The sequence below is a fragment of the Balaenoptera musculus genome, chromosome 5 (assembly GCF_009873245.2).
Source record: "Balaenoptera musculus isolate JJ_BM4_2016_0621 chromosome 5, mBalMus1.pri.v3, whole genome shotgun sequence".
Taxonomy (NCBI): Eukaryota; Metazoa; Chordata; class Mammalia; order Artiodactyla; family Balaenopteridae; genus Balaenoptera; species Balaenoptera musculus.
In genome coordinates, this window is record NC_045789.1 from 3,229,140 (window position 1) to 3,255,028 (window position 25,889).

At 43.9% G+C, this 25,889-nt stretch overlaps 1 protein-coding gene across 6 annotated transcripts in view; it reads left to right on the plus strand.

The window, feature by feature from the left end:
* The first annotated feature begins 21,599 nt into the window (after nucleotides 1-21,599).
* Nucleotides 21,600-25,889, plus strand: part of RAPGEF2 (Rap guanine nucleotide exchange factor 2) — a 258,452-nt gene continuing 254,162 nt past the window's right edge. For 3 of the 6 annotated variants that reach the window (XM_036853003.1, XM_036852999.1, XM_036852997.1), the window contains exon 1: nucleotides 24,101-24,972. In XM_036853003.1, coding sequence (XP_036708898.1) covers nucleotides 24,904-24,972 — 69 coding nt within the window. In that variant the 5' untranslated portion in view covers nucleotides 24,101-24,903. Of the gene's footprint in view, nucleotides 21,762-22,201; nucleotides 22,281-24,100; nucleotides 24,973-25,889 lie in introns of those variants that run through there. The other 3 variants (XM_036852996.1, XM_036853006.1, XM_036853002.1) reach the window with 2 other exon arrangements.

Below are 25,889 nucleotides of genomic sequence, written 5' to 3' on the forward strand. Positions count from 1 at the left end.
TTAGTGACTACTAGCTAACTCATTTGCATGCTAATGTTTTGAGGGGAAAAAAAGAAAAGCTTTTGAGGCTTCCTTTTTTTTTGTTTAGCGTATGTCCGAGTTATTTCTGACTTCGGTTGTTGTTGGAATACTGTAAAGGAGGTTATTGTGCTAGGCTGTGTCATCAGAGAATCTTGTGAGGTGGCTGGTAGGACCTTTCTGTGGTTTCTGGCACCTCAGTTCAAGTGGTCCAGGGTGACCTTCCCCTTGAGGCTCTGCGGAGGACAGAGGGCGGGGCAGAGGGGTAGCCTGGGATTTATAGATGCTATTATGTGCCCACCCCTCACGATCAACAAGCAACGCAGCTATTTCCATAAACTCAACCAAACATAGGGCAGCAATGACACGCTTATTGTAAAAGAAAATGAAGCAAGTCCCTGGTGTGGGCCTTTCCCAAGCCCTGAAAACAAACTTTGAACATCCCTAAAATGTCAGTCACTACCCCTTCCTGTTAACATTGGCTGCCTGAGAATTCTTTCTTCTTTTGTCATCATGAGGGAAAGAATTCTTTTTTTTTTTTAAATGTGGTCACACCACGTGGCATGCAGGAGCTTAGTTCCCCGACCAGGGATCAAACCTGGGCCCCTGTAGTGAAAGCATCAAGTCCTAACCACTGGACCGACAGGCAATTCCCAAGACTTCTTCTTCTTTGTTGGCCCAGTAGGAGAGGAGACTGGAGGAAACTACTTTGGGGGGGTTATGGGGTTGGCAGCTTGGGAGATATTCCAGCATCCTGGTAGCAGGTTGGAATGTCGCTATTTAGCCCTCAGCAACAGCAGGGAAGTAGTGTTCTTTGGTGCAGCTACATGGGGGTTAGTGGTTTCACAAGACCTGCTAGAGACCTAACCACCATTTTTAACGGTGGTTCCCTAGGAATATTTTCTTGTAAATTCCAAGTGAATTCACAAGTATCCATTTCAAGAGCAAAAACAGTAGATGGTAGATTGAGGACAACTTGGATTTGGATGTCTCCCTTGCCCATCCTCTCCTTGGGGAATATTTTCCCAATGTTCCCCAACCCTCCTTTGTAGTTATTTCTTGATCTTGTCTTTTCTGTTATGGTGTTTTAATGATGCTCATTGTTAATCTTATAAACTCCGTGTCCCAAGTTCTCCAGAGAACCACTTCATCAATAATGATATAAATGCTCTAAAACTACACTTAGAATTTTAGTGAAAAGTGGTCCTTTGATAATTGCAATGAAAAGCGGTGAGTTGTGTTGGCTTACTACTTCTAAATGGAGGAAAATAAACTGTTATTAATAGCTACACACCATTTCCTATCTTTTCAAGGGCTTTGTTAGTTAGCCTCACAAGGGTGCTGCCAGGGAAATACTATTAACACAGAGCAAAGGGGGCGGCGGGTGGGACGCGCTTATGATGGAGCGAATGCCCCTTTTGTCTCTTGTGCTGCCTCTGTACTTTTCTGGAAGCCACACAATGTCACACCTGCAGAGGGACGGTACTATGTTTAGGAAAAATAAATTTTCTTCTATTATTCTACTTAACATTCGTTCAGGCTCTCTCAACCAAAAAATTAAATACGTGAAGTTCCACAGTGAGCATTAAAACCAAAACATCACTATTAGTCATTGATACCTAACCACGCTTGCTAATTTAAAAATGAGAAGAAAGGAAAGCTCTCCCCTCTTTGCACACCCCATTGCCATACCCTGTCTCCCAGTCCAATCATTTTCCCCTCTGGGAAATAATCTGGACTAAGAACTTGTCCAAAACACGTCCTAGGGCATATTGAATTTCAATAGAGGCTTTTCTGATGATGAAAAGTTCCATCGATTTTGACACATATATGGATGGATCGGGACTTTTCTAGTGCATTTCTTGCCAGCATCACTGAATTCTTCAAAACAACTGGATTCAAATATTAGAAACATATCAGTTTGCCAAGCTTTGCCATTGTTTTAATCAGTACTTTAAAAAAAATTGCATGTAATAGGAACTTCAACTAGTTCAAGCAAAATGAAAATACAATATGTTAGTTCACGGAACGATGAAGGCAATTGTAGAGAGCGCTGCAGGGACCAGGGGCTCAGGCTTTGGAAGTGGACACAGTGACCCCAGGAGCCTCTGTGGAGAGTCATCTGTCTCTCATCCCTAGTTGTCTTTGCCGCGCCCCATCCTACAGCAGGCTCTACCTGAGGCTAGCGAAGATGGCCACAGAGAGCCCCGAGGTTACAGTCATCAGTTCTTGGTTCAAGAAGAGGGAAACCATGACCCTTAATGTGGGAAGTTCTGGTTGAAGAATCCCTATGGTCTGGCTTAGGGGCAGGGTATTCATACAGCTGGCACCGTGGTCCTGGGGTGGTGGGTGCAGTGAGATAGTGTGGAAAAGGCATATATTTTATGATGCCAACAGAAAGAGGACGTTGACCTGAAGAAGGAGGATCTTCAAGCTGGGAGGCAGGTGACAAGATTAACTGCACAGTCCATTCCGTCCTTTCTATTAAGGATCTGCATCAATCGGAGAGTCAGGCGAGTAACACGAGACACTCATAGCGGGTAATTTGAAGAGACCTTAATAAGGCACTATTTACAGAGGTGTGAGGCAGATGCAGGGAAACACAGCAGTGCAGTTCCTAGGGGCGGTAAGAGCAAAGGCCTCACCAGTCCTCAGCCTGGTCGAGGCGTGTGGCCCCGCTGCCTCGCAAAGTGATCACGCCGGCGAGGGGTACGGGGGACAGATACTTCACACTCCTGCTGTCCCCTCCCTCCCACCTCCTGCTGGTACACCCTACTGGCTGAACCTATTGAGAAGCCAGTGGCCAACCGGTCCACTGACGGTTTCCTTACAGGTCAGCCTACTGTGCAGAGACCAGAGTGGAAAAGGTGATGATCTGGAGGGACCGACAAAGTTTTCAACAGCCTTACATACACACACACACACACACACACACACACACACACTTTTTAAAAAAATTTTATTTTATATGGGAGTAGAGTTGATTTACAATATTGTGTTAGTTTCAGGTGTACAGCATGGTGATTCACTTATACATATATATGTATCCACTCTTTTTTGGATTCTTTTCCCACATAGGTTATTACAGAATATTGAGTAGAGTTCCCTGTGCTCTACAGCAGGTCCTTGTTGATTACATACACACACAGTTAATATAATAGAAACAACCATGCGATTGAATATCCAGTAAATATTATTCTACATTACATACTACGTATATTGCCTAGAAGAAATTCAAAGGGACAGTGCGGCACAATGAAAGCTTTTGGAGGCAGGATAACTTGGATGTGAATCCCATGCTCTAATCTCAGTCACTCCCCTGTGCACATGCTTACCATGAGTAGGTCAAAGCAATTATATTTGCAGACTGGATGAATCACAGACCAATATTCTGCAACTTCCACTATATGTAAAACACGAACATTTGAATGAGTAGATCCAATTAAAATAGTGACATCATGACTATCAGCAGAATATAATTTAACTCATTTTTTTTTTAAAGTTCTGAAAGCTCTTTGGTATTTTGTAGTGAGTGCTTTGGGTTTGCAGTTATGAACATTCATGAGCACTGGATAATGTTAAAGATCTGCTTAACTGTTGATAGCAGGAAAAAATCTCTGGTGAGTGGGACTAATTTTTTTTCCTGTAGTCAAGGAATTTCTGTCACTAACTAGGCCTTTAAGCCAACAGTTGGCTTCTAGTTTCTTTAATGGCAGCACATGACGATGATGGTGATGTTAACATCTGTGGGACACTATGTACTATGTGCTTCACACATATTAAGTCTAGAACTATGACTTAGGTACTATTGCCCCCATTTTACAGGTGAACAACCTGCAGCTCAGAGAGGATTATTAAAACAAGGTCACACTTCTAATAAGTGTTTAAGCCCATTTTCAAATTCCGGTCTGTCTGCTTCCTAACTTTGTCCTGATGGTTATAGAATATTGACTCCCAATAGATTGCTTTTCTGACCTACTGTTTTAATTCTGGATGAATATGCTTATGTTATTATTATACAGCTTACAGCAAGCTGTAATTGATTTCACAGTTATTTTGGATTATTTTTGTAATTGTTCTTATTTCTATTAGTTGAAATACGCATGTAATGTGTCATTGCTAGAATATTAATGGAACAACCATTATATTAAGAAAAAAGTTCCCTTTAAAATAAACAGTATTGACCTTCCCTGGTGACACAGTGGTTAAGAATCCGCTTGCCAATTCAGGGGACACGGGTTTGAGCCCTGGTCCGGGAAGATCCCACATGTCACGGAGCAACTAAGCTCAGCACCACAACTACTGAGCCTGTGCTCCAGAGCCCGCGAGCCACAACTACTGAAGCCCGCGTGCCTAAAGCCCGTGCTCCGCAACAAGAGAAGCCACAGCAATGAGAAGCGCGTGCGCCGCAACGAAGAGTAGCCCCCGCTCGCCGCAACTAGAGAAAGCCCACACGCAGCAATGAAGACCCAACACAGCCAAATAAATAAATTAAATACATAAATAAATAAATTTTAAAAATAAAAATAAAATAAACATTATTTTTATCCACAAATTGAATACACTTCACTATTTAAAACAAAAAAATTGGGGTGAAATCCAGATGTTCTTTTTTTTTTAAAAGATAACATATAAACGATAATAAATAAACAGTTTTCCTTTAATGAGTTTTTCTCTTAGGAGAGTGTTTCTAGGGGGATTCTTCTTTGTTTTTTAACCCGAACTTTGAGGTTTGTAATAGTTTTTATAAATTATTCTCATTACTTAATAAGCTTATATTCTATTTTAAGTGGCTATATTAGGAATGTATAATTGAACTTTTATTTTACAGTTTTAAAATTTATCAAAAAAATAATTTCCTTCATTAAAACTGACCTCATTAAACTCAAAAGACCCAAGTTCACTGCATGACTCATTTAGGACTTTATATTCAACCATGATGTGAAGAGATCTTTAATTACCTAGACAAAACCTCTTAAGTAACAGAGTGGTGGTTATTAACATCTGGGAGAAAGAAAAAAAAAAAAACCCAGAGGCTCCAATTTAATGGAACAAAGCACCATCCTCTCAAATGCACGACTGAAACCGAGATATGAAAATGGTCTATTGTGGTGGCAAGCCGGTGGCACTTTCGTTTTCTTGTTCATTTTACAGAGGGGATGTGATCTGGAGTCTCAAGTCCACAGGTAAATGACAAGGCACAAAAGTATGTGAACGAAAGCAGAAGCCTGGTGAGATGGACCTTTCCAAGTTAAATCTAACCTTTGTTTTTAATTTTTGCTTCAAAAAATTAGAGAAAAAAAAAAAACTAGAATGAACAGCATATGAATCACTTCTGTTAAATGAAGTCTTCAGTGTCTTACGTGTTTTATTTCATGATTCCTGTGCAGGAATCGTGAGGACCAGAGGATGCCCTGAAATCCCAGAACGGTGTCTGGCCTGGAGTGGGTCCCCAGTACATATTCTTTAGACAAATGAACTCCTGAGCAATCAGCCAGTGTCCGGAATAGAAAACGATGATCCTGGACCTACATGAACTTTGTGATTTTCAGGGTGATGGGGTGGGGCGTTCACCCTGGCCCTCCAATAGCCCCGCCCCAAATGCAAATAGTGTCCCAGTGGAGAAACTTTGGGGGATTCAGGGCTCTTCCCCTACTAAATGCCAATACCTGCAGTGAAGGTACTTAAGCTGGTCAGCACTTTATCTTAGGCTGAATGAATTTTCGAGAACCTTTCCAAGCCTGGCAAATTTTAGCAGAGGATGGATGGGGATGAGGTGAAGAAAGCGTGAGGGATCCATGGGTAGGACACCACAGGAGAGGCTGGCGGTAAAAAGACAAACCCCTCACTTTCCCTGCGGGGACGGAGTCGGTCGCAACACAACTCAAACAGGACCTTGTTACTAGATCAATATTTCCAATTGATAAACCAATTTGTCATCTAAAAGCCAAATGGATGCATTAAACATTGATTTTTCATCAAGAAGACTTGGGATTTTTGTGGTTGCCCTTTGGTTGGTAAATTGGTTGGTTTTACCAGCCAGGGCTCTACCGTACATTTAAAGAACAAATTTGGGAATACTGAATTTCATTTTAGGCTCTGCTCTAATTTGATGTTCTATATAAGGAAGTGCCTGAAAATTGCCCCTGTTTCTATTTCTCTGTCTCTATCTATCTATCCCTTTTTAAAAATTGGGAGATCATTGTAAATTTAGGTTTGGAGCCTACTTTTTTATTCTCACTAAATACAATGTGAGCATATACTCATGTTAATAAACAACCTTGAAAATTTGATTTTAATAGCTGCATAGTATTCTATTGTATTGCTTTGGCATAATTTATTTAATAAGCCCTTTATTGCTGAATACTTAGATTGTTATCACTCTTTTTTTTTTTTGGCCGTGCTGCACTACTTGTGGCATCTTAGTTCCCAGACCAGGCATTGAACCTGGGCACTCCACCTCCCCTTCCCCCACAGTGAGAGCCCGAGTCCTAACCACTGGACCACCAGGGAATTCCCTGTTATCACTTTTTTATTACTATTGTAAACAGTGCTGCAAATAACTCTTGATTATTTCTTTTTTTTTGAATTTTTGAATTTTATTTTATTTATTTTTTTATACAGCAGGTCCTTATTAGTCATCCATTTTATACACATCAGTGTATACATGTCAATCCCAATCGCCGAATTCATCATGATTACTTCCTAATAATCAATTTGGAAATGAAATGATGAGTCAAGAAGAGCCTGAGATTCTAAGTGTATAGCATGCTAGAATCTTGATTTTCCCATCTCCTCCCGTCCTGTCCCCACTGAGACACGACACAGACAAGTAATGCACCTGGCTTACACGAGCACACTTGAAAAATTGTTCTTCTACTCTAATTGAGGAGAAAAAACCCTAAAGAAAAAAATCGAGTAGAAGGAAGGAGAATGTAAATCTGACAATTCACCTTTCCTCTGTGTGTGTGTGTGTGTGTGTGTGTGTGTGTGTGTGTGTGTGTGTGTGTGTGTGTGTGTGTTGTTTTGTATTTGGACCTTATGGGGGGAGGGATGACCAAATACGAGTTCGGAAAAGATGAAGGGTCTCAAGACCGGGAGTGGGAAGTTAAGAACGGTATTTGAAAAAAATAATATATATATAAAGTATCAGGGAGGGTGTGCATAGGTTTTATGCAAATACTACACCCTTTTATATAAGGAACTTGAGCATCCTCGGATTCTAGTATCTGCAGCAAGACAGGGCAAATTTGGAAGGACGAACTAGATATGCTGTTGGTTGAAAATTTTTACAATTATTTTTAAGCTCTATGTGCTTTCTCCTCTTTGAATTATCTGTGCAATTACTTTCCAATTTATTTTATTTAATAATACATTTATATAATTCATGTATATTAATAAATAAAACAATTAACAGGTTAAAAAAAAAGAATGGTATTTGGTGAAGTGCTGAAATATTATCTTCAAATAAAATACATACAATTTTAGTAAAAAAAATTTCAACTACATTTTCATAAATGAAATTAATCTGCTCGTCAGGAAAACTAGGTTTCAGGAACAATTCTGGCTGTGAATTGGCAGGTAAATAACTGATGCAGTTTCACAGTTGAAGCGCTTACCAGCTATGAAATGAAACTTGTGCATCTCCGTGACCCCACCCGCTTCCCGAAAGCATCATCAGAGCTGAATTTCTTGGCTCCTGGTATTTTAAGTTATATTCATATTTCTATTTAAATGTAGTCTTTTGATGTTTTTTAATCATCTGGGAGATGGATTCAAAATGGTACAATTTTCTCCTTTAAATTGTGTGCTTAACTCCTGTCAATGTTAATACATATTGTGTGTGCACATCAAAGTAAAACTATGAATAGGCCATGCCTTGGGAGATGAAATGCTACAGATTTCACAGATACTGTCAGAAATTGCCTTCTTTCTTTCATATTTCATTAATTCAGCGGAGACCCTCATGTATGCTAAGTATAAATGATGGTGTCATTTTTTTGAGGTAAAAATGCGATGTTCCCAGAGAAATCATCTTTTCTGAAGATTCATTAGACTTTGTTTAAAAGCATAGCTTTGAGAAGCAGTCATATTTTGAAAACATGTCAGTTTCCCATACGCATCATTCTTTTCAATTCTGGAAAAACGAATACTAGGACAAGTTGATTTTAATTAATATTCTCATCAATCTCTCCAGAGTGCATTGTAATTTCCATTACTTTTAAAGTGCTTCTGGAACCACAGGGGACAACATTCCCCAGTTTAACTACACAGTTACATACAAGTAAGTGCAGTAAATGTTACTATGGTATTTTGATTCTTTTTAATTTTTAATTTTTTTGGCCACACCATGTGGGATCTTACTTTCCTGACCAGGGATCGAACTTGCACCCCCTGCAGTGGAAGGGCAGAGTCTTAACCACTGGACCGCAAGGGAAATCTGGTATTTTGATTTAAGGAACTCGTTGAAGTTACTCAAAGCTGCTTGGTCAAAAAACTAAGGATTAGGTCCTGTCAATATGCTGTGTTTTATGAACTAGCTAGCTATCTACAAATTTAAGAAAACAAGTGAGGATGAATTATCTTTTGGTGTGGAATGAAGAGGTATGCTTAGAGGAGAGGTTCGATTACAAAAGTTTGTGCACTTTTTTTTTTTAGAAGGTTACCTCCCTTTTTAATTTATTTTTAATTAATTAATTTATTTTTGGCTGTGTTGGGTCTTCGTTGCTGTGTGCGGGCTTTCTCTAGTTGCGGCGAGCGGGGGCCACTCTTCATTGCGGTGCACGGGCTTCTCAGTGTGGTGGCTTCTCCCGTTGCGGAGCATGGGCTCTAGGAGCACAGGCTCAGTAGTTGCGGCACGTGAGCTCAGTAGTTGTGGCTTGCGGGCTCTAGAGCGCAGGCTCAGTAGTTGTGGCACACGGGCTTAGTTGCTCCGCGGCATGTGGGATCTTCCCGGACCAGGGCTCGAACCCGTGTCCCCTGCACTGGCAGGAAGATTCTTAACCACTGCATCACCAGGGAAGCCCTGTGCACTATTTCTATAGGGGGTGGAGCAATCTTATAGTTTGGATATATGCAGGGCAAAGCTATCAAATGGATTTTGTGTTACAAAACTTCCTCATAGAAACCAGAACAATGCTTGACACCTGAGGTTAAACAGGGTTGAACTCACCCTGCATCTACCTTAAGACAACCCACCACTCATCCTGTCGTATACGAAATTATATTTAGTTTTTTTAAAAGCATATATTTGAACTTAGACACTTTTTTGGCTGATATCACCTTCCCATTGTGGTCACCACACATCATTGTTCCTGGTTAGGTCAGGTGCCCCCAGATCATGCTGGGCTGTCTTTTCACAGACCCCGGTCACAGACCCTTAGAAATCCTAAACACCAGGAATGGATAAACAAGATGTGGTATATATACACAATGGAATATTACTCAGCCATAAAAAAGAATGAAATAATGCCATTTGCAGCAATATGGATGGACCTAGAGATTATCATAGTAAATGAAGTAAGCCAGACAGAGAAAGACAAATATCATATGATATCACTTACATGCAGAATCTAAAAAGATGACACAAATGAACTTATTTACAAAACAGAAATAGACTCACAGACATAGAAAACAAACTTATGATTACCAAAGGGGAAAGGTCGGGGGGAGGGATAAATTAGGAGTTTGGGATTAACAGATACACACTACTATATATAAAATAGATAATCTTGTACAGCACAGGGGACTATATTCAATATCTTGTAATAACCCATAAGGGAAAAATCTGAAAAAGAATAGATATATGCACATGTATAACTGAATCACTTTGCTGTACACCTGAAACTAACACAATGTTGTAAATCAACTATACCCCAATAGCAAATAAAAATTAAATAAAAAAAAAAAGAAATCCTAAACACTGAAAAAAACCCAGTGCCTCATCCCCATATGCGATTCTAAACAACAGTAACAATAAAAAAACACTAATTTATAGGATAGAGTCCAACAAATTCTGATTTTCCTTCTGACACTTCTTCCTTTTTTCTTTCTCCTCTCCTGTCTCCCTCCCTCCCTTCCTTTATTTTCCACTTTCTTTCTCTTGAATTCTTTCAAAATATATTTTTCAAAATGTCCCTGCTATGCTGGTGCCCTAAATATGTACTTGTTTAGTCTGTCTATTCCATTACTCAACACTCCCTACTAATGGACACACCTCTAAATGTCCTCAGTTTGCTGGAGCCCCTACAAACCATCTCTAGTGTAAATACCAGTAACATGTCTAAACGTCTCTGCTCACTCACAACATGAAGATGAGTCCACTGCTGCTCCTTTAGTCTCCCTTCAAAAGGAGAAGAAACCAAATGAAATGCATGGCCCTGGTTGGAATCATTGGCAACAATAAAAAGGTATTCTAGGGGCAACCGAAAGACTTTGAATATAGACCAAATTTTAGATATAATCAAATTAAATTTCTTAGGACTTATACTGGTATTGTGATTGCATAGGAAATGTGCTCATCAATAGGAAGTGTATGCTGAAATATTTAGGGGTTTACTGTCATGATGTTTGTAACTTGCAAATTGTTCAGCAAAAAAAAAAATGTGTGTGTTATGTGTGTGTATATATATATATATATATATAGAGAGAGAGAGAGAGAGAGAGAGAGAGGAAGAGAAAGACAAAGACAGATATATAGAGAGAAAATTCAAAATGTGACAAAAATGTGGTAAAATATGTACTGTTTTTTCAACTTTTCCGTACGGGAGAAACCACATAATCACTAAAACTAGAATGCCAAGAATCAAAAGAAACACAGTTGATATTATATGGAGCTAGTATTTGGGGTTTTTCCATAGTCTGTAAGATAGCTGGAGGACTATAGCTTTGATTCATTAGATTCATCAAAGAAATCTAAGCTTTAAAGATCATTTCAGTCATCTTAAGTCATTTAGAGAAACGGATTTAGGCACACACACACATAAAGACCTGAGTTCAGTCAGCCCTAGAAGTCACTGGCCAAATGCCCATTGCTTTCTGAGGAAGTCCAGCCCTTTAAAAGCCAGCTAACTGGTTTCTTTTGATGAATTTCTTCTACAACATCAGCTTTCTAGGAGCTCAGAAACTGCTAGGAATCAATAAAGCAATATTTCTTATTCTCTCCCAATCAATAAAATATAGTTTCTTCCTTTATTCATCCAATTATTAAAAATTTAGTGACGGCCTGCTCTGAGCCAGGGCCAGTGTTGTGCTCAGAACACACACAAAATACATGGACTGTGTCCTCAAGGAGTTCAGGGTCACCTGGAGAGGCAGTCGTATAACACATGATTATAGAATAATGTAAGAAGTATCGTAAGTATGGTACATACAAGCTGCTTTGGGAGCACAGAGTGAGAAGTCCTACACTACCTGCTGTGTGTGGGGAGGAGCGGTGAGGAATCAAGGGATAATGATACAATAATAAACAATGATGGTAACAGCAACAAGAACAATAATAGTGGTCCTAGACCAGGAGAGTCCTAACTATAACAGCTATACTTAAGCAGGGGTAAAGGAGGGTGGGCTTGGCAGAAGTCAAACAAATTACCAGTAGGAAAGGTGCCTGGACATAGCAATACAAATCTCGGAGATAATACTTTAACAGATCTGCCCGGCTGAAACATTTTGCCAGTGGCCATAAACTCCCTTCCCAGGTGCTTCGCCCCTGTTATCTAGCTAATATTGTCTCCATTTAAATAGGCCCTGAAGCTCATGGGAGGCATGTGAGTTGCCTCTGGGCAAGCAGCTGGTATGTAGCAAGACAGAATCTAGGTTAGGACGCATGCGTCTTGGACACTTGTTTCATCTTGCTATGTAACATCACCTGCCCGCAGACCTGTGCTTAGGAAGGACTTGAAGAGGAGTAAGAATTTTGCGGGTGAACCTTGAAGGGAAGAGACTTCTGGGCAAGAGGTGAATACACAAGGCATTGAGGAATTAAGAGAGTTTGGCAAATCCTTGTAGACCCTATTGTTAGGAACGATTGGAATAGAAGTTATGTGGGTGGAAAGTGGTGGAGGAGAAAACTTGACAGGGCTCTGGAGTAAGAAACAAGGGGCTTATATCTTATGGAGTAAGTGTTAGAAAGCCACTGAAGGAAGGGCTTTCAGCTTTGGGATTATACGATCGATTTGCCTTCTTCAAAGATCCTTCTGTGCGAAGGCCCAGGCAGTTTCTAACAGGAGGGGAGCCAGCCAGGGGGAAGGGCCAGGCACTGGCCAGGTACCCACCGAAAGATGGGGCCTGCACTTTGGAGGCAGCTGCAGGGTAAAGAGGTCCTACCCTTGCCTGCCTTCTCTATGCAACTTATGGTCCTTCTTTCAACATGACTAATTGTAATGTCTTTTCATCATTCTCATAAATAGCATCACGGCAACATGTTCTTTGAAAAAATGTTGAACAGGTATCACTTTTGCAAATGGTGCTAGGGAAGCAATAGTTTCCTCTGCTAATTGCGTGGGAATACTCTGAAATTCCCATGCTGCTCCTTCAGAGGCATTGTGTGTGCGTGTGTGTGTGTGTGTGTGTGTGTGTGTGTGTGTGTGTATGCGTGCGCGTGGGGGGAGGGATCGGAGACAGGAGATAAGGTTCAGGGGAAAGAGTGCCCAGTAGAGGGGTAGGGGGGATTGCATTGCGATTCAACATAATTTAATGAGTGATTCAACAATATATATATATATATTTTTTGGCCGCACCATGTGGCTTGTGGGATCTTAGTTCCCCGGCCAGGGATAGAACCCACTGCTTAGCGGTGAAAGCATGGAGTCCTAACCACTGGACTGCCAGGGAATTCCCTGATTCAACATAATTATAAGGATTGAACTCACGGACTGAAAGTGAGAAAGTGAATCAAAGATGACGCCTGGTTTTGCCTGAGCAACTAGGTGTATGGTTATGTCATTCTCCAAGATATGGATACGTCTGGAGAGAGATTTCAGAGGAAAGATATTGAGTTCGAATTTGAACGTGTCGATTTTGCATACGGATGCTCAGTTTGTTGAAAAGGCCCCTTTCTCCATGGAATTACCTTTGCCCCTTTGTCAAAAATCAGTTGATTATATTTTTGCAGGTCTATTTCTGGTTTTTCTATTGTGTTCCATTGGTCTATGTGTCTATCCTTTGCCTTGATGAATGTTGCTTTGTAGTTAAGTCTTAAAATTGGGTAATGTGAGTCCTTCAACTTTGGTCTTTTTTTATCAGAAGGGTTTTGCTTTTCCATATGAATTTTGGAATCAGATTGTCAATACCTACAAAAAAGCTTGCTGAGATTTTGACTGGCATTGCACGGATTCAATAAAATAAGTGGGGAGACACTGACATCTTAATATTGAGTCTTCTGATTTATGAACATGGTATTCCTCCCTATTTTACTTAAGACATTTTCGATTTCTTGTATCAGAGTTTTTGCAGTTTTCTGCATACAGCTCTGGTATGTAGCCCTAAGTACTTCACTTGTTTTTATTGGCCATGCCTATTTTGAGGTATCTGTGTACGTCTTTATGCAGATGTCCTGTGGGCAAGCCTGGAGGTCTGAGGCATTGTCTGGGTTGGAATTCAGGTTTGGTATCATCACATTTGTCATGAATGTCACATTTCCCAGGGACAGAAGAAAATAGGGCTGAGGATTAAAAGCCATCTTAATTACCATCAAATGGTTAATTCTGGTTCTTGTTCTAAGTTTAAGAAGTAAATCAAGGAAGATCTGAGAACCCCACAATGAGGGCTGAACACGTGTGCTTCGGCACCAGAGAGCGTGTGTTTAGCTCCTGGCTCTGGGACCTCAAGTCTCAGCTCCCACTAATTGTAAAGCATGTATGGTAACAGTGCCCACCTCACTGGGTCATTGGAAAATTGATTATGACGGTGCATCTGGAGGACACAGAACAGTGCTTGGCATGGCGAGCACTCAATACCTGTCAGCCACTGTTATTAGTTACATAAGTGAATTGCCAGGAGCCCATCTGGGGAAATGCCTTGGAAAAAACTTAATGGTCTTTAAGAGTCCTGGCATTGTTAGGTAATGACTATTGATCTTCACAAGAAAAGATGGGATTCACTGCTTGTGTTAATTTTTCTTGCACAATATATGCCCAGGACTCAGTACCCCCCTCCTGACGGTGAACTGCACATGAGAAAGAATATATAGCATCTGAAATTTCCTGCTGGAAGCTCTTTGTTTAGAAACCAGGGCTGCTAGTGCCTTTTGATTTGTGTTTCCAACATTTCCCAAATTAAGTATGAGAGTTGTGACTGGATATTGCCATGGACTCACAATTTCTTTCTGAAAGAAAACAAGGAAAGTGGTCAGAACTCATATCCTGCTTCCTATCCCTCCCTACCACCAGTGGTTGCCTAGCCTTGTTCACAGAGGTTACTGACCTGGTTTAGTCAGTCTCCAGATTTGCATGAGTTGGCCCAACCTTGGACCCAGAGTCCTTCAAAGGAATCCCACTTCTGGGCAAGGACAGAAATCGTGTAGTGACAACTGGATGGTCTGGACATTGTTTGGCACTTTGTTTGACCAGGGGTAGGGGTGGGGAGAAAGAATTGAAACCCTTTCAGAAAGTCTTTATTTTCTCCAATTCCCATTTCATTGTGTTTAAAAGAAAGGTCAAAGGAATATCTTGGCCAGCAAAAGGAAGGCACTCTAATATTGACAGGTCCCAGGAAAGAGACGCACAGCTAAATTTGCATCTGACATAGTAGCATAGACTGCAGATGCTTTAATCACACAAAGAGCTAAACAGGTGCTCTGCTGAGATCTCTTGTAGTATTATTGTCGGGAGAAAAGCAATTGGCCTAGGACCCAGGGCCAGTGCTGCTGCTACTATTTGTTCTAAAAATTCTGCAGTGCTTTTGTGTTCACAAATTGCCATAGATCTTGATGGAAGTTGTCTTAAACTGCAGAAAGCATGTCTTGAATGTGTGTGTGTGTGTTTAAAATCACCATAAAGATAAATGGGTGGAAGAAATGCTTCAAGTTAAGTTTGCACAGATTCTACTCGGTTACCAGCTTGTAACCCTGCCACTAACCTTGGGCCGAGACCATGGAGAGCTCTTGGAGCACCGTTCTTTAGCCCATGATGGGCCAGGTAAGGCACAGATTGATTTGATCTGAAAATTTGTTAAAAATATGCAAATTGCAACTGTCACAAACATACCCCTTGGGAATGTAAATTGGTGGAGCCACTATGGAAAACAGTATGGAGGTTCCCTAAAAAACTAATAATAGGGGCTTCCCTGGTGGTGCAGTGGTTAAGAATCCATCTGCCAATGCAGGGGACACGGGTTCGAGCCCTGGTCCGGGAAGATCCCACATGCTGCGGAGCGACTAAGCCCGTGTGCCACAACTACAGAGCCTGTGCTCTAGAGCCCGTGAGCCACAACTACTGAAGCCCGTGCACCTAGAGCCCGTGCTCCGCAACAAGAGAAGACACCGCAATGAGAAGCCCGCACACCGCGATGAAGAGTGGCCCCCGCTCGCTGCAACTAGAAAAAGCCCGCACACAGCAACGAAGACCCAACACAGCCAAAAATAAATAAATAAAATAAATAAATTTATATATTAAAAAAACTAATAATAGAGTTACCATATGATACTGCAATCCTACTCCTGGGAATATATCAGGAGAAAACTATAATTCAAAAAGAAACATGTACCCCAATGCTTATAGCAGCACTATTCACAATAGCCAAGACATGGAAGCAACCTAAATGTCCATCAACAGATGAATGCATAAAGAAGACGTGGTACATATATACAATGGGATATTTCTCAGCCACAAAAAGAATGAAATAATGCCATTTGCAGCAAGATGGATGGACCTAGAGATTATCATACTAAGTGAAGTCAGTCAGACAAAGACAAATACCATATGGTATCACTTATATGTGGAACCTAAAATAAGGCACAAATGAACTTATCTATGAAACAGACTCACAGACGTAGAGAACAGACTTGTGGTTGCCAAGGGGGAGGGGCTGGGGGACTTGGAGTTTGGGATTAGCAGATGCCAACTATTATATATAGAATGGATAGACAACAAGGTCCTACTGTATAGCACAGGGAACTATATTCAATATCCTGTGAAAAACCATAGTGGAAAAGAATATGAAAAAGAATATGTATATGTATAACTGAATCACTTTGCTGTACAGCAGAAATTAACACATTGTAAATCAACTACACTTCAACAAAATACATTTAAAAAAAACATACCACTGTGAATTTTAGTCTGTAATTAAACTGGATCTCTGGTTCATTTGATTTGTTTATACATATTGTTTAGATTTAGTCGTTGGAGTGCTAGGTGCAGATTTACACATGTTCATATTTGGAATCAATAATTCTGACACAAAAAATGGGACAATAAAAAAATGGGACAATAACACACGGATTAGTAGATGGCAATCATCCCTTGCTTTTTGAAATGGACATAAACCTGGCAATAGATTCAATATGTGTAAGAGTCAATTCTGGTTTTTCATTTATTTGATAAAAGCAGAGATGCCATCAGACTTGGGTTTGATGCACCTGACAAGCAGCTCCTATTCTGCCCTGTGGAACACGGAAGGCTTTCTTTCTGGAGACAGCAGCCCTGCCTAACTCTGCCAGCACTCTTAGCCTTGTGAAAATGCTGATCATCCCCAGCTAGGAACCACTGCCCCAGATAAAACATTATTTACCTTTGAGGTTCTGGGCTACTTGCTATAAGTAATTAAAGTTTATTTACTAAAATAGACTAAATAAAAGAACTATCTCTAAGTTCAAAATTCTGTATGTAAAGTCAATTAGGCCACAATATTTTTAACCTAAAATCTTTCTTTCCTAGAAATTTGAAGGGCCATATAAATATTCTTTGCCTAAAGCTATTCCTTTAAGGGGAAGGGAGAGATGAGAAAGAGTATTTACTTTTTAAAGTAAAAAAAAATTTTTTTTTGGCTGCACCGCACAGCTTGTACGTGGGGGTCTCAGTTCCCCGACCGGGGATTGAACCCGGGCCCTCGGCAGTGAGAGCACAGAGTCCTAACCACTGGGCCGCCAGGGAATTCCTGAATATTTACTTTCATAAATCCTGTTTTGAGTCATTGTCATAGTAATCTAGCAAGGAAGATATTTTTAAACTATATTTTACAAAGGTAGAAACTAACGTTCAGAGAGGTTAAGCTCTTTCCTTAAGGTCACAGAGCTCATGTCTGTCAGAAAAGGCTTTCAAATTCAAGGTTGTGTGATAGTAGATTCTAAGGTTTTCCCACTATATCATATATTCCACTCTGCCCTTATAAAGCTGCATTTTATTGACTCCACTGGGAAAAAGATGACATTTTTTTTTCCCCCTGCAGCAACGTGATAAAGTTCTGTTAGTCCAATCACTTCTATGCTATCTTCTGTGTCAACAGCCCTGTCTCTGAGGCACCCAACCAGGTCTGGGTGGAGTACTGTGAGTTTGCTCCGGTCTTTACCCTGATTTAATTACCTTTGGATTCCTACAGACAGCTATGATGCCACAGGCTCATTCCTCGTAGGTGAGGTAAGCATGAGACGGAACCAAACTCAGTTTTAAATGTCTTACCAGCACTTATCACTGGTCATACTTACGTGATAAGTAAAATGTTCATATAAGAAGAACACTAAGGATGGCCAGGACCATCGTGATGTGCCTCTCCAGGGCTTGGAAGGTTCTCTTCTGAGCGATATCTCACCTATTATCTTTACTGCTTCTTGTATCAGATCCCAGCCAATGGTCAGAGTTTTTTTTGTTTTTAGTTTTGTCTTGTTTTTTGCCATTTACTGGTGCTTTCCTCTTTCAGGTCTCTAACTTGATATATCTTCATATTGAAGGTTTCCTCCTTCAACCCCCATAAAGGCAATGTGCTCCTGGCTCCCCCCCCTCCCCACCCCGGACTTCCCTCCTTTAAATTTTTGTGTTGCAAAATAATGCACCTTCTGATAGTTAAAACTAACATACAATGCAACAAAATAGCCTCCTTTTCCAAACCGGCCCTTAGTGCATGTTTCCCACGCCCTTGTTTGCCCTTCACTTCCTTTGCCTAATTTAGATTTGCAAGCTCAACGCACAGACTCTCTGTCTTTGTTTATGTACATATGGTGTCTAGCACTAGTCTTGGGTTTAACAAATATTAAATAATCATGACTTCAGAATGATTGTTAGTATTGGTGTTTAAAAAAATCACAGCTGGTCAAGAATACTGCTTTTTTTTTTTTCCCCTCACAGACCTTATCTGATTTTGTAGCTCTTATAGCAGACAGCTGTATTATAGCACACTTGCTTTCCCCTTGAATACCACTTGGAGACCAGAGCTGGTGATAATTGTAGCTGCTTTTCTTCATTGGAACACATTTACAAATTCTGCACTGCATACCAGTGTGCTTGTGGATGTAATTTCAGTTGTATGTAACCACTTTAACATAACTGGAGAAACCCAGATACAATTTTATACTATGTTCCATTGTGCATGTTTGAAATGGAAGGTTTTTTTTCTCTCTGCATTAATTAATTTAAGCATTCATGATATCCAGTATGGGCTTTTAAAATCTATGCATTAAACACTCATTGACTGTGTGGTGGCAATTACATTGTTAGGTTTTGAACTGAAGTCCTTAATTTTACCTATTTTCAGGCTTAAAAAAAACAAACAAAACAAAAAAAAACCCCTGAATCTGCATACTTTACCTAAACCCTTTTAGAGGTCTCCTTAAAATTGGCAGACTGATTTTGCAATACACTTCCACAGGGCACAGGGCGATTCATAAAAATAAATGCCAAACACTAGGCAACAATAGAAGGAATTGACAGTGGATCAAAAGTTTAACAACGCATTTCCTGTAAGAAATGTCAGCATCAGCTTTGTCACTATCAGGAAATAAAGAAGGCTGTGCTTTCCCACTGGTCCAATAGTTCAAACGCAAACACATCAGCAGAAGAAAGTGGTTATGTCAGGGTGCGGGATGCAATCGTGTAACCGGATAAAACAGTTTTATTTGTTAGCTCGAATATATATTTCTGATTTATATTTTTATTTAATTTTGTGGCCAAGGCAGAACCAAGGTCATAATATTGATAAATTAGGAAAAAATGGTTTCTTCTTTTAGAATCAAGTCCAAAATATCTACACATCAAGTTGACATCTACATTAGCATCGTTCTTACTCATGTGACAGCATCCTCAGCTCTGAATTTATTAGGATTCCTATAAAATCAAACCTAAGAGTCTGAGTCTAATTGTGTATTGGATACACTTCATCTAACTTGTTTCATGAGCTCTCTGCTATGTACACACTTTCTCTCCCTGGGCTCTGTAACTGTATTCTCCACCAGGGACTCTGGAATGCTATTTGCAGGTAGATACAATATTTCCTACTGGAGTGTGCTCTGTTGAAAGCGATACAGTGTCTAAACTATAGCCTTCCACTCTCCTGAGGTTCAAGTAACTGCAAAACAATGTGAATAAAAATGGTCTGGGAGGCGTGGGATTCATGGGAGGAACACCTTTACTAGAATTCAACCTCTCTCAGCTCTAAACCTTGCTTTCAGACAGTTGTAACAGCTGGACAAGATGGTAACGAGAGGGATCTCCTGTCTTAGAACAGTGCAGCTTCCTGGATCCTAGCGCCCTGGCCATTCTCCTAGATGAGGTGAGTAAATTAGGCAAATGCCTGGCACACAGAGTCAGCTCCCACGAGGCCAGGAAACGGAGCACGCTTGTCTTTTCCACCACTGGTACTCCAAACATAGAGATCAGTACCTAGTACACAGCACGCAATAAATATCAATATTTATTGACTGAACAGTGAACGTTCAAGGTGTTTTTTTGAACAAAATGACTGTAGATAGATAGATGTAGATGTATCAATATTACTCTTATGTTGTAGCTGGACGCATAGGAATTTAAAAAAAATATCTACTCACTTTAAAAGATGACAGTAAACACCTAACCTATATAATATATTTAGAGATGTATTAATATTAGGTTTTACTGTTGGAATCATCAAGGCTTTTTGAAGTTACAAGTCGAATGGTATTAAGGCCAGAACTTGAAATGCATTTCTAGACTTAAAACCCAGTGTTCTGTCTCTCTATCCCCTAATGACTTTCTAGATAATATGACGGCTGTAGAAACAGAACAAAGAAACTCTCATCTTTATACATATTGTTGCCTTTATGAAGCAGCATAATAAATGGCTTACTTTATGGTTATTGGAGCAGTTTGGTTTAGGCTAATTGGCAAACTGGCAGGTCTGTGTCTAATTCTGTCACCCATGGTGTACACAGCATACTGTTGGTGCTCAAATGTTTTTTTTTTTAACATCTTTATTGGAGTATAATTGCTTTACAATGGTGTGTTAGTTTCTGCTTTATAACAAAGTGAATCAGTTATACATATACATATGTTCCCATATCTCTTCCCTCTTCAAATGTTAATAAAAAAATAAAAAATTAAAAAAAAAATCTACTCACTTTAAAAGATGACTGTAAACACCTAACCTATATAATGTATTTTATTATATAAAATATATTATATAAAATATATAAAACAAAGCAATGCATGCCAAGTATCAGGTGTCCTAGATGCCGAATGGCATTATTAACGTACTTACATAAGTAGATTATAAATAGTGGGAAAATTAACTGAATTATTAATTGAAATTAAATGATAGCTTAGAGGTTGACAGCGAGTTAGTCGCTTTGTTGGGGGATATGACATACTATTAGGCCTCACCTGAGGTCACTGGGGCAATTCAGTATCACAGCAGAGCACTCAGAAGAAAAAGAGCTGGGTTTGCATCTGTAATTCACAGCTTTCCAGCTGTGCAGCCTGGGTGAGTTGAGTTCCTGCCCACTGCCTAGGCTTTGAGGGGCCCTGCTCCGGCGTCACCCTCCCCATGGGACAAGGAATTCCATGCTTTCTGAACACCTTGGGCCCTGGCACTGACTGCTCTGCCACTTCCAGGCCTGACTGTCCAAGGCTGGACTAACGCTGGAGGAATCACCAGGGGGTAGCTTTCGTGAGGGGTACGGTGTGCAGGCTAGGGTGTCCTCGCGTGGATAAGCCTTTTTGTAATACGTGATGGAGCAGAGATGGGAAGAAAATGGGCTGTGAGTTTCAGGCCAGAAGCCAGTAGTCACTGCCACACTGTGTTCCAGTTCATTTACAGCTTTAGGAATTTACGATGGGGTCTACATTAGCTGGCCCTGGGCCCTTCCAAACTTCCAGGCAGGCCTGGAACTAGGGCAAGTCACATAACCTATTTTAGTCTTAGTTGCTTCATCTGTAAACAGGATGATAGTAACTGTTCCAGTGACCTCAAAGGGTTGGGATGATGAGGATGATCTTAAAAATAACTACCGTTTGTCGAGCACATACCGTGGTTCAAGCACTTTACACGTCACTGTCACGTTGCATGGATTCTATTGGATCCTCTAAAATCTTCAGGGTATGCCATTTTTATCTGCTTTTAAAAGAAGAGAAAACAGGCTCAGAGAGGTTCAGTTTCTCTCCTAGCCTCCCCTTCCCCATCAGAGATAATGTATGTATCACTTTCATACACATACAAGGTAACACTATAGTTATTCATTCATTTACATCACGTTGGGGGATGCAGCAGTGAACAAAAGGAACAAAAAAATCACTGACGTCAGAAGCTTACATTATGGTGGAGGGAAACAATAAATAAATCAAGTAAGTAAAATCCGTCGTATGTCAGATGGTGGTAAGCAAAGCAAGGAAGAGGGCTAGGGCATGTGGAGATACAGGGAAAGTGACATTTGAATAAAGATATGAAGGAGGGGAGGGAACACCATTCTAGGTTTGGTTTGGTTTTGTTTTCTGGTGGCCTAGGGGAGTGGGTCACTAATTCAGGTGGCAGCGGAACAGCAGAGGGAAAGGCCATGAGACTGTGGCTTGCTTCCTGTGTTCCAGAAGCAACACGGAGGCCAGTGTGGCTGGGAAATGAGCAGGGGGTAGAATAGTAGGAGATGAGGTCAGAGAGATAAAGGGGGCGGGGGTGGGGAGGGAAGGAGAACCAGGTCTATAGGTCATTTAGGCCATGATAAATAAGGACCTTGGCTTTCACCTTAAAAGTGATGGGGAGCTAATGGACTTTTTGTTGTTGCTGTTAGCAGAGGAATGACATGAGCTGGAGTGAAAAGACTCACCCCGACTCCCTCGGTGCTGGAGGCAAGGGCAGAAAGAGGCCAGGTAAGTGGTTACTGCAAAGCTCAGGCAAAAGATGCTGCTGGCGTGGACCAAGGTCATGGCCGTTGAGGTGGTGGGTAGAGGTTAGATTCCAGATATGGTACTCTGAAGCTTGAGCTGACAGGTTTACTGAAACCCGGGGCAGGGGGGCGCGGTAAGAGAAAGGAAAGAGTCAAGAAAGACGCCAAGGCTCTTCACCTGGGCAAGGGGTGACAGAGGTAGATGCCATTGGCAGGAATGTGGAAGTCTGTGGGCGGGGCATGTCTGGGGCAGGAGATCTGGGGCCTGGTTTGCGCAGGTGAATTCTGAGATGTCTACTGGGCACCAGATGGAGATGTCAGGTATGTTTTTTCACTTCATTGGATCTGACTTTTCTTCTCTCTCTTCGCAGAGCTGTAATGGCACTTATTCAAGGTGGTGGTAGTCTAGGTCATAAAGAATTGGATGCTGGGTTTCAACTAAGGGGTTCGAGAGAAATATGGGGAAGCAGTTGGAGCACAGGGTGACATCAAGGGTCTAGAGAGATAATTTGTAACTCAGATTGTTTCAGGAGGTTTGGCCAGGACAGTCCCTTCTCTTGGAAGCCACACAATCTGTTTAATGCCACACAGGTGACTTTAGGACCCTGAAACGTTCGTTCATAACCTATTCCAAGTGTTTACAATAAACTAGATGTCGAAAAAGTTATGTTTGAAAATTTGAAAGGTGTTCAACGTGGTAGGTCCTGAAAGTAGCAATCCTCCTGTGAGTGCGGCCTCCACAGAGACAGCAAAGCACGAACTTGACGCGGGTGGGGAAGGGGAGCCAGATGAAAATCAAGCTCTAGGACCAGGACTCCAGAGCTGTTCCCGCTGCTTGGCTGGCCTTACACACCTCCACCTGGCTCGCGGGTGGGCGTGTGAGGGGGGAGGACGCAGCAGGATTGGTGACATGTTAAAGGGCTCTGTCCTGGTGCCTCTGCACCAAGTGAGTCCGGGTCGGACCCGGGGTCTGGACGTTTACCCGGCTCGTGCCAAGCCGCGTGTGCCAGTGTTTCTGCTTATGTCACAGAACTTGCTGTCCGGGTCTCACCTTTGAATCTGGAGTGTTCGCCCGTCTGGGGGTGGTGTTTGGCCTAGGGTGGAACTGGCACGTTTCCAGCTCCCTCGTTTCGTGGCCACTTAAGTGTCTGAAGGTGCCCGGTGAGCACGGGAGGCAGGAGAGGAACGCTGTCCTGCAGCAAATTAAGGATAAGCCAAATAAATCCCTAGAGGACTGATCGCCTCTGGAGCGACTCGGAGCCAACCCCTGGGTTCAAAACGACTGCCCAGGGCGGCCCGAGCTGCGGGCCGGGCTTCTGTTCCGGGTCGACGTGCCGCCCCGGCGGCCGAGGCCTGGCGCCAGGGCCGGTCTGGAGGGGCGACGCGACGCGGCAGGCCCCCCGGGACGCGCGTGGGGTGTGGGCAGGCGGCGCGGCGTGAGCCGCCGGAGGGGAGGCTGCGCCCTCGGCCCGGCCGCCGGGGCGCGCCGCCTCCCCGGGGCCAGGTGGTGCAGGGCCCCCTCCAGCCCGGCCCGGGCGCGGCGGTCGGCGGCCGCCCGGCGCGCGGCTCACCTGGGCCGCCGAAGGTGCCGCTCCGGAGCGAGGGCGCGGCCGGCGGGCGGACGGGCGGCGCGGGGGCGGGACCCGGCGCCGGACGCCCCGCCCCCGCCGACGCGGCGCGCGCCCAGTGGCCGCCAGCCCGTCACTCGCTCTTCACCATGGTTGCAGCACAAAGCGCCCGGCCCCGGAGGCCGCTTCCTCCCTGAGCGCGGCGGGGCGGCGCGGGGGCGCAGGAGGAGGAAGAGGCGGGGAAGAGGAGGGGAGTCGCCGCTTCCCAAACACTCTCCGGGGGGCTGTGCGCGACGCCCGCCGCCAGGAGTCCGGACCCGGTGCCCGCGGCCCCCTTCCCTCCGCGCCCGCAGCCCGGGAACAAAGTTGCCGAGAGCCAGCGGGCCGAGCGCGCAGCCGGGGGCGCTCTGGCCGCTCCGCGCGCGCAGATGGGGGGCGGCGGCGGAGCGCACGGCGGCGGCGGGGCGGCCCGAGGGGATGCAGCAGCCGTCGGGGGGCTCGGCCGAGCGCAGTAGACGGAGCCCCGGCGCGGCGGCGGGGACGGCGGCCGAGGCGACCCGGCTTCGCTTCACCCGGACCTGAGCCCGTCCTCGGACGGCGGCCGCGGCGCCCCCGAGTGCTTCCCGGAGCCCCCGAGAGGAGGGGGCGGCCCTGCGCGCGGAGGAGCGCGAGGCCCGTGCGCCCCAGCCAACCCCTCCCCGCCGCTCGAACTCCCTAAAAATAACTCAGGCCGGCGGGGGCCGGGAGGAGCCGCCGCCGTCCCCGAGAGGAGCCGGGGAGGCGTGTCGAGCCCGGGCCCGTGGGGAGCCTTCCCAGCCGCGCGGCGCGGGGGAGGCGGAGGAAGCGGGAGCTCCCGGCAGCCGGGCGCCGCGGGGACCCTCGGGCCTCGCGCGCCCCCCGCCCCGCCGCCGCCGCGGTTTGGCTGGTTGGCCCGAGGCGGGCGGAGCGCGCAGGGCGGAGGCGGCGGCGGCGGCGGCGCTGGGCCGGGAGGCGGCGGCCGAGGGCGCGGAGCGGCCCCGGCCCGGGCTGCGGGGGGAGATGGCGTCCTACGTGGATAACAGCTTCCGCCAGGCGGTGATGAAGAACCCGGCCGAGAGGACCCCCCAGGTGAGCCCCGCGTCGGCTGCGCGCTCCCTGCCCACGCCTTTCGCCCCGCGCGCCCGCGTTTCGCGTTGGGTCCCCAGCTTCCAGGGGCTTCGCGTCTCCGCGTCTCCCCTGGACGTCCTGGCGTCGTTTCCTCCTCCCCTGGACCGTCTCCTTTTCGCCGCCCTCCCCGTACCGACCTGCTCCTGCGATTGCCCCGCGGGGCAGGGAGGTCTCTCCCGAGCGTCCCCTCTTCCCAGCCGCGCGCCGGGCCCGGGAGCCTCTCGGGGCGGGGGCCGGGGGGCAGTCACCTCCCCTCGGCCGGCCCCTCCTGCCCTCCCCCCGGTCGCAGGCGCCCTTCCTCCCCGTGCTTGTGGCCCCTCGTACCTTCAGAGTTCTTCGGCGTTTGCAGAGGTGTAGGAGGAAACTTGCAGGGCTCTGCGGAACGCGAACCCGTGGTGGCCTTCTAAAGTAAAACGTTGAGATGTTTGTATGTTTACTATTTTCTTTTCTTTTCTTTTCTTTTTTTTTTTTTTTGGAAAAGTGATGCCGCTTTGCAAGGAAGAGGTTGCGGTGGGGGGGGGGGAGTTGAATAGCTAGGTTAGTGCTTTTAGTTTCAACTGCAGACAGAACTGCAGAGCAGGCATATTCAGATAGAGCCCCGGGAAGGGCACCCCGCGGTTTCTTTTGGTGTTGCACAACCTTGTCAAAATTAGATAAGTTTGTTAACCTTTATACGTTCGTTTACCTTCAGGCTTATTTTTCTCTGGCTTTAAGTGGAGGAATTGCTGATGGTGGTGGATCTGGTCGTCTCAAGTTGGACTAGAGAGGGGGAAATTTTATAAAAATGTGGTGGTTTGATTTTTTTTGCTTTTCGCTGCTGACTGGGTAATGACGCATGCTCCTAAGCGTTGGGATGGTGGCTACAGGAGATCCTGCTG